Source organism: Ictalurus furcatus, chromosome 18 (assembly GCF_023375685.1).
Source record: "Ictalurus furcatus strain D&B chromosome 18, Billie_1.0, whole genome shotgun sequence".
Classification (NCBI taxonomy): domain Eukaryota; kingdom Metazoa; phylum Chordata; class Actinopteri; order Siluriformes; family Ictaluridae; genus Ictalurus; species Ictalurus furcatus.
Window position 1 is genome coordinate 14228157 of NC_071272.1, and position 13251 is coordinate 14241407.

Here is a 13251-nt window from a genome sequence, read left to right on the forward strand (position 1 = left end):
TTAAGCTGATGTTTTATGCAAAACGGGTTAGCACAATTTAGCAAGTAAAATATGATCTTGGTCTTTATATCTACAGACTACATTGTGTGCATGATGTTTGATGAGTAGTGCTGTATCTAAGTCAGTGGAAAAAATCACTTAAATTTCTCAAAGCAACTCAATGTTTAAATAAAGGCTAGATGGTGTCTTTTTGGAAGCGATGATGTGTTATGAAGTAATGAAGTGTGACTGTTTATAGCTCATTGTGAGTTCAAGTAGGTGTTGCACAGGCAGAATGCAAAAATGCTGAATATTATATACCTAATATTAAACATTGAAATGAGGTATCATCACACTTTGCACTGTAGAAAGAGAAAAGTCCACAGTTCTGGCTTCATGTGTCTTGGAGGAAACATGTGGTCACCTTCGCTTTCTCTGGTTAGGGGAAAATTAGCTAGTGGGTGGGAATTAGCCAAACAAGGAGAAAATGGGGTGGAAAAAACCCCTCATACAGTTCACAGGTGAAAATATTCTGACATGGCTCCATCTGAATCAGAGAAGCTTGAGAGTACATCTTCTTCCAACACCTATAAATGTGATATGTACTAATTGGCACACAAATAGAGGATGGATTGGATGCAAAGTGCAACGTTGCAGATGGTGCAGCTCAAATAACGCACCCCAGTGCAAACTGGTTTTCACAGTTCTGTGTGTCAAGTCTCCAAAGGAACAAAGGGCAATTTTCCGAGTCCAAAGCAGCACCTTTGCATAAATTCTAAGGCTAATCTGTCAGAGAGGAGACAATGAGATGCATTTACCATTACAAAAACAAATATATTTAATTAAATCAATATGTTTGATTAAATGAAGATAAGAAAATCCTTATTGTGGGCTGATTTGTAAAGGCAAGGAATTTCTGGCACAGGGAATGGACCAAACATCAGGGAATAGTTGCGGGGAAAGTAGAGAAAACTACTTATCCTGCCTGTGCATGCATGTCTAAACAAGCCCCATGTTAACCTTCGACTGGTGACAAGCACAGGTATTTCCAGATTCTCAGATATAGACACACAAGAGCAGAATAATGTTTCAGTTTGAAAAACAGGAAGCATATGAGTTGACAAAAGAAACTGTAGGAGATGTGTATTGTTCTAGATTGTAGGGAAACTGTCAGAGTAGAACTGATATATTGTCATTTAGGTGATTATCTTCACGTTCTTGCACTGCAAGCCCTGTTCAATCAAATCAACACTTAAATAGAACTTTTTCAACAGCATGAAGTTGGTTAAAAGGTCTTACTCAGTAACACACTATGCCAAAATTGAAAGAAATTCCAGAAATGATGAGGAAGAAGGTGATTGAAATACATCAGCCTGGGAAGGGTTACAAAGCTATTTCAAAGGCTCTGGGATTCCAAAGAACCACAGTGAGAGCCATTATCTCCAAATGGAAAAACTTCACTATCAGGAAGATACTAGGCAAAAATGGCATCCATGGAAGAGAGGCGAGGTGAACATTAAGGCTTATCTGAATTTTGCCAAAACACACCTTGATGATCCTCAAACATTTTGGGAGAATGTTCTACGGATTGATGAGTTGAAAGAGGAACTGGCATAAGCCAAACACAGAATTCCACAAAAAGATCATCATACCTACGGTCAAGCATGGTGGTGGAGGTGTGATGGTGTGGGGATGCTTTGTTGCTTCAGGGCCTGGGCAACTTGCATTAATTGAGGGAAACATGAATTCTGCTCTTTACCAGAAAGTCCTAAAGGAGAATTTCCAGTCTTCAGTACGTCAACTGAAACTCAAGCGCAACTGGATTATGCGGCAAGACAAATCCAAAGCACAGGAGTAAGTCCTATTCGTAGAAGTAAGTGAAAGATTGATCTCCAGTAATCGGAAGCGTTTGGTTGCAGTTATTGCTGCTATAGGTGGCACAACCAGATTTTAAATTTAAGGGGGCAATTAATTTTTTATATTGGTGGTAGGTGTTGGATGACTTTTTTTTCTTCAATAAAAAAATTATAAATAAAAACTGTATTGTGTGTTCACTCAGGTTGCCTTGGTTTTATGTTGTATTTCATTTGAAGATCTAAAACTATTTAGTATGAGAGATACACAAAAACAGAAGAAATTAGCATGGTGACAAATACATTTTCACAGCACTGTATATATCTAAAGTAAATAACAAAGATTATCTCATTACAATAGGACCTGTCAATGGGTAGGATGTATTAGGCAGCAAGTGAACAGTCAGTTCTTCAAGTTGAGGTGTTGAAAGCAGGAAAAATGGGCAAATGTAAGGATCTGAGCGACATTGACAAGGGCCAAATTGTGTTAATTTCCTTCGGCTCTGATCATGTCATCTAATCTGTGAGCTCAAGAATAGGCTAAAGGCTAACAGAATGATAGCAGAGGGACCAAATGTGCTCACTGTTCCCAGAACAAAACACTCTGAGTAGACTGCAGTACAGAACATTTTTGTTTAAAAAAAATGGGAACTACTGAAGCAGGCCACAGTTTCAGCTTGATAATCTTTAATCATTATTTCTGAAAAGGCTATCATGAATGCACTGCAGGTCAAATATGATTCACAATGTGAATGTGCTCAATTGAAATATGCACAGAATATATACTGTGGATAGATAGATAGATAGATAGATAGATAGATAGATAGATAGATAGATCTTGTATAGATAACGCTGTGCTCTTATAATTATAGTATAATAAGCTGGTTGCTAGAAGCAGTAGGCATAAAACGATTAAATAGTTATTGGGAGACCTCTTGAGGCAAAACTAAGTATTGCATATAGCATACATTGTGCAGCATAAACTGTTCATAAAAAGTGCAGACAAGGCTTGCAAGATTAGGGTCTAATTTACATTTGGCAGCTGGAGTGAATAGTTAAAAAGAACATGACACTATAATAAAAAAAAGTAATTATTTTTGTTTATTTCATTGAGACGACATATGAATCACTGCAGATCTTTTACTAATTATACAGGGTGTCTGAAAAGTAAGGTAGCATTGTCAATATGTTGAGCAAATATGTCAATCTGAATATGTTGAGCAAAATCAACATGGGATGAACACTCTTCTTCCAAAAGATATTCTATGAGTTGGAATATGTGAGTTGAGACAACGCCCATCAGTATAGAAATGTTTCATTGGCTAAAAGTGTCAGAATAACCTTGCATTGTTTTGCAGTCACACTTCCCTCTAAGGGGACAAGTGGGCCCAAACAATGCTGGAAAATGCCCCTACAGCATGAGGTGACTACTTTTTTCCTTTAATTTGTCACCAATCTGTAAAGTACTTTGATCAAAATTATACTTATAAAATATAAGTAATATAAAATGTTAATTGTTGGATCATGTGATTTAATAGTGGTTTAACTCTAACTTCTAAACATGTCAATATTGCAGTAATAATAATAATAATAATAATAATAATAATAATAATAATAATAAACACATTGGACACAAGAAGAACATGAATAGCTCTGGTCCCATGAACCTGTCCCAGCATGCCAAATAGTATTATTATTCATATTATTATATAAATATTAATATTGTTGATTTTTTTTGTGTAACATAATTCTTTTAAAAATGTATACATACAGAATTATATCCATTTTGTGTGCATATAGCCTAGCACTCTAGAGGTCATAATGGTTAACCTCTAGACCACTTAAAAATGTTACAAGCATCCATTAAAACCCCTACAAAGCAGTACTGTACTGGGGGTGGAGTACAGTTTTTGACATATCTACTATGTGATTTTGGACATACACTATTCTTCAGTTCTTTGGATAGATAATGGTTCTAATTGGAAACCTTTCAGATGAACACATATTCTGTTGTGTGTTTATCATATCACATTTTCCATCCATCCATTTTCCATACCGCTTATCTTACACAGGGTCATGGGGGACACCCTAGACAGGGTTCCAACCCATTGCAGGGCACAATCCCACACACATTCAGACACTACGAACAATTTGGAAATGCCAATCAGCATATCTTTGGGCTGGGAGATGAAATATGGTGGGGGGACATGCAAGCACTACGCACACAGGGTGGGAGCAAGATTCGAACCCCCAACCCTGGAGGTGCAAGGCAAACCTGCTAACCACTAAGATCCATGCCCCTTCCCCATATGACATTTTAGAATAATCAAATAATCCTTACTCTCTTTTTTCTTCTTCTAAAAGTGCAGTGCTCCCTGACTTTTATACTGTGGCTGACTGTGTGAAGGCAGCAACAATGCTTCAAGCAGCACCGCTAAAATCTAGATTTCAAAGCAAAAGCCCTTTATTAACAGTATTAAACGACTATTTAAAAAAAATAGAAATTGAATAACAATAGAGAAAGAACTCCGAGTATTAGACTAATGCGAACAAGACACATTCTACTGTATACAACCTACTATTTTAGAAACCGTCAGAATTCTATATTGCTTTATTGCATTCTCCCTGTTTAGGATTTTCTTTTGTATAAAATGATGTAGATTTTGTTATAGAGAAATCGTTACTGTTTTTTTGTTTTTTTTTTTACATTGTTGATTTACATGGCGTCGCTGTGCTCAGTGATGCTGTTGATTGACAGCTGCCAATCAGCGTTGGGGCGGTACTGAAGGGAAGCCCTGAGATTTCCTAAACTGGCAGATTTTTGGTGAACAACGTGACTAAAAACAACACTCCTATCTTCTTATGTAGCCTAGATACATGACCTAAATCAGACACTGAAGCTGGTGCTTGCAGTAACGCGTTCATTATGCTATATGTTAAAACAAACAAACAAACAAACAAACAAACAAAACCAAGAAAAATAAAACACCGTTGAACAACAGGGGGGTAGAGGGATGCCAAAAACTCTTGCGTCAAGTGGATATTGATTAACAAACATGGCGTGTCTTGCTCTCGGGAAACCCCTCTTCACATCCACCTGATGGCAGCATCAGGCAGCCCCTTCAAATGGGTGCGTGGGAGTTCCCTTCTCCCCTCTTCTCCATGCCTCATGGATCTCCCAATTTCTCTCTCTCTCTCTCTCTCTCTCGTCCCCTCCCCATCCGCTCCCTCCATCCTCCCCCACATCACGGCAGCAGCAGCAGCACCAGCAGCATCCTCAGCTCAGCCTCAGCAGCAGCATCCACCCTTTTGTAGTTTAGCGCGACTCTTTAGCTGGATAGTGGCGTAGTCCTGTCCAGCGGCGTTGCTGAGAGCCGGACAGAGTGTCCAAGGTGATGCCACTGCAGCACCCGCATCTCGCCACCGCGCCAGCACACCAAGCCTAAAGCCGCTTCCTCTGCGAGGAGGGACAATAACCGTTCACCCGGAGACATCAGCCGCACAGGAAGATGTCTAACGCCGACATGGTCCTCAACGCCACCGATCGGGTAGTGAAATGTAAGTGATATTTCAACTCCCCTCACGGTGTGCTTCAGTAGCCTATGTGATTGTAAATGCGCGTACTGGCGACCGACGGGGGCGTCGTTTCAAATCCAATCGGCCGCGCCATAAGCTAGTTGGATGATGCATATGTCTGATAATGGCATTTTCCTCTGATCGGCTTATGTTCATGCGCGCCGAATGGGAGTCAAATTATTAGTAGTGTGTAAAGGGATTCGAGTTGCAGGATGTGTAGTTTCGTCTGATCTAATTTACTGCACAATAAGGGATGGTTGGATGGATGGATGTGTGGATGGATGAGGCATGCACTTTCTGTGGAGGCGGTGATGCAGCATGATTGCGTTTGGCACGCTGGTAGAGGGCGCATGCTGGCTCTCCCCACACTCCGACGTGTCTACAGTGATAAGGATAATCTAAGATCAAATCTATCTCCGTGTGCGGTGTGTTTGATAATCTTCCGTATTTTTGGAAGAGGACGGGTGGGGGGGGGGGGGGGGGTGTTCCAGCTTGATGGTCATGTGATCCCCAAAAGCCGCCTTCATATAAAGGTCGGGTTATGAAATAATGGCTTCTACAGCTTGTATACATAATGCATGAATAATTGAATAATTTGAATAATTGCTTCATCCTGCTGGTTGGACATGTGTTAAGATTCACTTTTGTTTAAATGATGTGTGTGTATGTATGCACTGTATGTCTGGCTGATGATTGTGTAATGTTTCTTAGAACAAGACCACTAGACTCATTTTTATTTAGAGAAACATTTTGCTGAAACATATACCGTGTTAATTATATTGCAACTGTCTAGGTGTCCATGAGGATTCAAGAGTTACTGAGTGTGTACCTGCTAATAACATGTCTAGGTCCTTAATGGTTGCTTGGTCTACAATACAATGGCTTATCCAGAAGTCATCTTCTCAGAATGACACTGCAATGTAGAACAAAATTCCTGTGGCATTTAAGCTCATGGCACATTTGCCAATATTTTGGGAAAATGAAGTTCATCTGTTATATGCTATGTGCCAAATATTCTAGTGTTGAATTGAGCCTTGCACTGCCAAAAATAAATTGGCACTGACCTGCAGAAGGACCTTAAGCATATTTTCAAACATGCAGCAATGCACCAACAGGGACTCATCTTTGTCCTTTAATACTGACACACGTAAATACTATTTTCATATTTGGAATTAGGGGGCCATGGTGGCTTACTGGTTAGCATGTTTTCCTTGCAGCTCGTGGGTTGGGGGTTCAAACCCTATCTCCGTCCTGTGTGCATGTTCTCCCCGTACTTGGTGGTTTCCTCCGGGTACTCCGATTTCCTCCCGAGATTTCGCCTGTTTCCTCCTCAGTCCAAAGACATGTGTTGTAGGCTGATTAGCATTTCCACATTGTCCGTACTTTGTGAGTATGTGTATGTGATTGTGCCCTGCGATGGGTTGGCACCCTGTCCAGGGTGTCCCCCACCCTGTGCCCTGAGCTCCTGGCTCCAGGCTCCCCCGTGACCCTGTGTAGGATGAGCGGTATGGACAATGGATGGATGGATGGATATTTTGCATTATATTTAATTATATTTAAGAAAAGTCTCTTGAGGAGGAGCCTGTTCAGCAAATCCCTGCCTCCTGATTGGTTCACATGAGTTCTGCCTCTGCGTTGGTATAGCCTGCTCATTATACCTGCATCTGTTCCTTGTTCATGGGTTCAAGAACTCAGATATACTGTATACTCTCAGTTTGCTTCAGTTCTTTTCAAATGACACTAACAATATTCTGTAGTTTGTAGTTATAGTTGTTTCACCCCACTGGAAAGACACACATTTCTAAATATGTTATGATGAAAATATTTCAATCCACTGCTTTGTAGCAATTGTAGGGTGCAAGTCCATGCACTATTAACAGTAAAAAATCAATGTTTTTGTTTCATTGTTATAGTTTGTGAGACTGGAGAAAGGAAACCATAAGAAATCTATTCAGGAAGCCAAAGTAACCTTAACAAGCCTTATTTGTACAGACACAGTCACTAACAGTAGTGAGTCATGGTGGCCTGCACCCACACACAGACCTCAGGATATTCACTCAGCACAGCTTAACAGAACGTCCACACAGTCACTGTGACAGGCCACTGACTGTTTCCTCCCCATACGCCTTACAGCTGGATCGGTGGGAATGCACTACTGTAGATCAGCCTCACTGATAGACTGAGTGTGTGCTAATACACTCCTAAACTCACTCCAACACCACACAGCTTCATGATGCTTTGTGTGTAATTGAAAGATTTTATCATGAGCGCATGCATCAGTAATAATTGCTTGTAACAACCTCTGTAATTAAGACAAATGAAAAGAATTGACTATATTGCACAGCCACAGACAGTAATCATCAGAAAGATCTCTACTGGTCTGTGCAATACCACTTTATAAGGTACATTTGATATTTTTTGACAGGCTCAAACATCATCTGGCAGCATATCGGCATATATGCTATATGTTTGTTTTTGGTTTGTGCAGTCAATCACTATTTATTAGCTTTTATTCTCAGGGGAGCCATGCACCTGTTCTTTGGAATATAGGATAAAGGAATAATATCTACAGCTTTTCATAAATACATGCATGAGATACTGAAAGCTTACGATCTATATATTATTGTTGAATCAATACCTCACAGTGGCTTTATGTCTGTTAATATATACACAACCGTTATACAGTACAACCTTTCATTTGCTTTAATAAAAGTCCATTATGTTTTCAAAGTGGAGTTCAGGGACCAGCAGGTGTGTGTATTTATTAATACATTTTAAAACATTTACATATTTAAAAAGAAATATGTAATGATGTGAAAAGCAATACTCAATGACTACCTAAGATATTATTACAGTTATTATTTAATTATTATAGTTTTACAACAAAGTGACTGCTAACCTGAATCAAATGGTTTAAAATGATGCTAGTTACACTAATGTGTTTCTTGTAGGGAGTTCATTTATATGATTATTTAATCTAAAGCTCAATAACTTAATAACATGTAATATAATGGCAATTTAGATTAGACTATGTTTTGAAATTATGTGAAATTATTTTAACACGGTGTAATGGTTTGGGTCCTGTTTGTAAAATACTGGAATAGCTTACTAAATAAATATGATAATTTAACGCCAAATCAAGTAAATGCCGCAATATTTGGAGGAGCTTGCAATTTTTCTAAATTACCTCAGATTTTCTGCAGATTTGGGCCAAAACGCGCATTCAGCTGTCTTTCATTTATGTTTGTTGAACATGAGTACAGCTAAAAGGACTTATTTACCAACAAACTTCACAGTAAAAGTTTTCCGCAAAAAATTACAAAAAGCACAAGTTGAATATTGAAAGAAAGCCTTTTTGGCTGCAACAATAAAAAAAAAACCCCAGCGAAATCCTATATGGACTGATTTACCAAATTTGAGTGCCATCTCTTGGATCCAGGGTCCTGGGTTCAATCCTGAGGTCTGTTTACAGTCTGTGTAGAGTTTTGCATGTTATCCAGGTGTCCTTGTAATATCTCTCAGGTACTGCAGTTTCCTCTCACTGCCCAATTAATTAATATTTATATATACAGTATATATGAAACAAAGGGTTGCATACATCCACATCACTGTCCTTGGTTTATTCTCCAGATTTAACTTGCTTTGGGTTTAGAACGTAATTTAATGTCTTCACATTCAAGTGGACATTCAGTTCCTCTAAAGGCAGGAAAGCTGTGTCATAGGTGACAGTAATATTATTTCACACTGGCACCTGGATTCATTTAGGTCAGCGGCTGGCTCCGCTTGCTCAGCCCCAGTAATAAATGGCCTAGTCTGGTGACAGGAGTTTAGTGTGCTGTAGATGCCACTTAGCCACATATTGGGGTCCCAAAGGGATGTTTCTGAGCAGCCTACTTTAAAGAGTTTGATTCTAGGGCATAAACTGTGTTGGTGCTGGCAGGGCCTGGTTGATTACTGGAGTTATTCTCAGGACAGAGTTGGAAAATTCCCTGAAAGGCCAATACAGTATGCAACATTTCGTTTCCACAAATCAAACTCGTATTTTTCACCAATGAATGAAGGATATTTACACGTTTATTGTAAACGTACAAGTAGATTGTTAGACGAACTTCAGTCAAGCTTTTTTGTTTGTTTGTTTGTTTGTTTGTTTGTTTGTTTAGTGTGAAACCAAATCAAACCAAATAGGAAACAAACCAAAAGTATTAATTTTGCTTTCATTTGGACTAAAAGGTCATTAACTGTAAGTGACTGTTTGATGGTAGAAGTAAAATGAACATAGTAAATAATCATGTATAACCATGTCCTCAGAGATAATTGTCCTACGTAGAAAGCTATAGTACGTCTTCTTCTTGTGGTCAGTCTTGATCATTAGCTTATGTCTTGTTCACAAACACCATTCCGAAATGACTAGATTCAAGGCTTTAATGTGTGAAATGGTCTCATCCATTTTTTTCCTTTTGTTGTTGTATAATATCTAAATGTATGTGTTTTGCCTAATCAAATGTAGGAGATTCAATGGAACTGAATAGTTATGTTCACTCAGTACTCGCTCTAATGGCCTATCTAATGTGCTAGGCTCTGACAAACCACCTATTATACAGTGAGCCACCGTGTGTAAAACACACTATGAGTAATCTGATACTAAATTAGCTGCACACAATAGCCATAAAGCAGAACAGAGAGGTGTCCACGTGCTCAGGGTCTACTTCCTGCAGGCTCCACAGAGGTGAATGGTGAGAGGTGAATGGGAAGGTGTAATAGCTATCTGGGAGGCTGAGAGGGCGAGGAGGGAGGTGGGGTGATCCGCATGCAGGGTATACTCTTGCTGGCTTTATTTAGCAGTGCGGGTAAATTATTTAAGAACTGATTTGCAGCAGTGTTTTACTGCACACTGCTCTCTTACATAATGAAACTTCCCTGAGATCTGTGAGATGCATTGGGGGAAACTCAGAGAGAGATGAAGCATAAATGCTGTATGATAGTGGAAAGAATAAAATTGGGGAGAGACAGAAAGGGAGGGAGAGAGAGAGATGAGAACTGGAGATTTAGAATACATAAGCTTAATTCATGAACAATGAAAATGGAGATGTGGCTACTGGTGCTGAGGAAAACAAGAAAGGAGAAGGCACATAGCATCACACAGTGCTTACAATTGATCTAGCATAGAAATTTAGGTAGCTAATAGAGGTTAACCTTGAAGCTCCAGCTCTCAGGGAGCAAATCTCATCCCCATCCTAACCAGCACCAGGATAATCATCCTGCCCCAGCACCACCCATCATACAAATACAGACTTCTACAGTCCTCTCAACTCTCCTGCCACCAGCATATTGCCTTTTCATGCATGGATTGTGCTTAGTTAAACTGCAAGCTTCCACTTCATGCATGTATCCCTTGATTGTCTAAATGGATATTTCAACTAAAGCATGCTATTGATAATGTTGTTTACCATTTCAACCATTTCTACATTAAAGATTGTGTAATGTCATCTAAGCAAAAAAGCTAAGTTGATACAATTTTCAGTGAAGCCCATACCAAAGCATCTTAGAACAACCAATTTAGAAGAAACTTTGACTTGTTGTGGTGCATCCTGTCATATCAGAAACATTTAAAATATTAAAAATTTATGTAGAAAAGAATTACCTACTGAACTCACCAGTCAGAAGCAGTGGCAGTTCAAGTAGCTACTGGTTCATGCTGTCAGGAAGGCTACAGTAATTCAAATAACCACTCTGTACAACCATGGAGTGCAGAAAAGCATCTCAGAATGCTCAATGAACCTTGAGATGGATGGTCAACAGTAGAAGACAAAACTGGGTTCCATTCCTGTCAGCCAAGGACAGAAATCTGATGCTGCAGTGAGCACATTGAAACTGGGCATAGTGGAGAGGAAAGACCAGGCAATGACCTAATAAAATGGCCAATGAGTGCATACTGTAATAAATAGTATTAATATTCATATTTTCATTTGTCTCTTTAAGGCTAGTCTTGACAAATGCTTTTTTGGTAAAACAAATAACTTATCCATTCCCTAATTCATACTGCAATTATAACAGCTTCCAAAATGACAAGGTCACAAGATGTAATATTGTGTGTAATTAGAAGGAGAGTAAGGTGTTACTGTGCATTCAAGTTCTCCTGGGAAGTTCGTATTTACGAGTTGGGAAGTCGTAATTACGACGTCAGGTGCGTTCAAGTCAATTTCAACAAATTTACTGTCAACTACAGACGTTGCATCTATTGATTCCACCATGTTTTCTTACTGACACACCCCCAACTCAGGAACTCGGGGCTCGAAGAAAATCCTGAGTTTCCCACTTATAATTACACAACTTTGTGGTGCCGTTCATGTGCGGTCAACTCATAAATACGATCTTTCTTGCATGACTTGAACACACCATTAATGTCTGTTTCATCCAAGACCGTTAAGGAAACTGCTGGCAAATTATAGATTCTACAAAAAAAGCTGAGTTAGTACTATTAAGCTCCAAACCAAGCATCAATTCCTTTCGTTGCTTCCTAAAAGTGTTAAAAAAACTATCAGTGAGTTATCATAACATAATTTCTCAGTCACAGTCTTACAGTCCTTACAACTTACAGTCACATCCTTAATTCCTTTGTCATTATCTCTGCCGCTTACCACTGTCCTGCTTCTTCATTTTGTCCTGTTCTTATTTCTTTCTTTTTCTCTTATGACCTCCTGATAGGTCGGTCAAGTACCATATGTGCGTTCATTTGAACAAAGTCATACAAGTCACGAACACGCTAATGAGATGGGGCCTCTGTAGGGGACTTCCTTAGATATTGCTTTGCTCATTGAGGTTTTAAAGCAGTTCCTACATTTTCATATTTTACATGTCTACAGAAGTATATCATCAACTTTCAGGCTCTAGGCCTGCCTTACTTGTCCTGTAGATATGTTTTTGGTGTCAGAAGGAACTGGGCTACATTTACATACTGGTGCTTGTTAATTAGCTAAGTAAATTTATTTCCATGTGAGAAATCAGCATCTCTTCTACTCAAAAGAATTGAGCAGCAGAAATGTTCTAAAAACAGATGGTAGAGTCAAGAGAACAATAAATAGAGATTAGCATTGCTAGTTAATGCTGTGTGGTAACATTCGTTTTTCCTGACACTTATGCTAGCATTGTTTGGTCTAACTCTTGGGGTTTTTTTGGGTCACATTCCTCTCAGATCAAACTACATTTGTCAGAGCAGACACATCAAATGAGCCTGGTGGATTTTGGCTCTCAGAAGTGTTAAGGCATAGCTCGTTCTTTCCTAACGCAATCACAGAACAACAAAAATGAGCTGCAGTAGCCAGAGCTAATGTTTCCTCTTATGTCCAGCTGTACAGGATCAGTCTGTGTAGGCCTGCAGTTGATCCAGCCACAGCTAATGTGTTAGACAGTGAGGAAGTGGTTATGCAACCTGGTTTGCTCAGTTATTTATAATGTTCTATCAATGTCACTGTTCTTAGAGCTCTATCCAGCACCAAGATGCAGCAATCGGCAAAGAGTTTGATGTTTGAAAAACCTAAATTATGTCAGATTATGTGAGGTGTGTGGAGTTCAGGTGGAAATGATAGGCCTGCTTGCTTTCCTCCATGTCAGTTTTGTCCAAGAAACATGAACAATGGGTGATGAAATGTCCAACCACTGTTACAGTTCAGTAAAGAATACAGCTGGGTATTTTTTTTCACCTTATATTAACTAGTTAACCAGCTTAGGTGATATGTTAGGTGAATAGCTTTCTCAACTCTTATTATATTCGATGCTGTTTCAGAGTGAAGATGATCCTACTGGTTACTTTACTTACTTTATCTGGTCTGATTCGATTTCACGT

At 39.2% G+C, this 13251-nt stretch overlaps 1 protein-coding gene across 1 annotated transcript in view; it reads left to right on the forward strand.

Moving 5' to 3' along the window:
- Positions 1–5074: 5074 nt before the first annotated feature.
- The window catches only part of ppp3ca (protein phosphatase 3, catalytic subunit, alpha isozyme), an 85181-nt gene continuing 77004 nt past the window's right edge, over positions 5075–13251 (forward strand). The window contains exon 1 of the mRNA XM_053648327.1: positions 5075–5390. Within this exon, the coding sequence (XP_053504302.1) occupies positions 5342–5390 (49 nt within the window). The 5' untranslated portion in view covers positions 5075–5341. The remainder of the gene's footprint in view (positions 5391–13251) is intronic.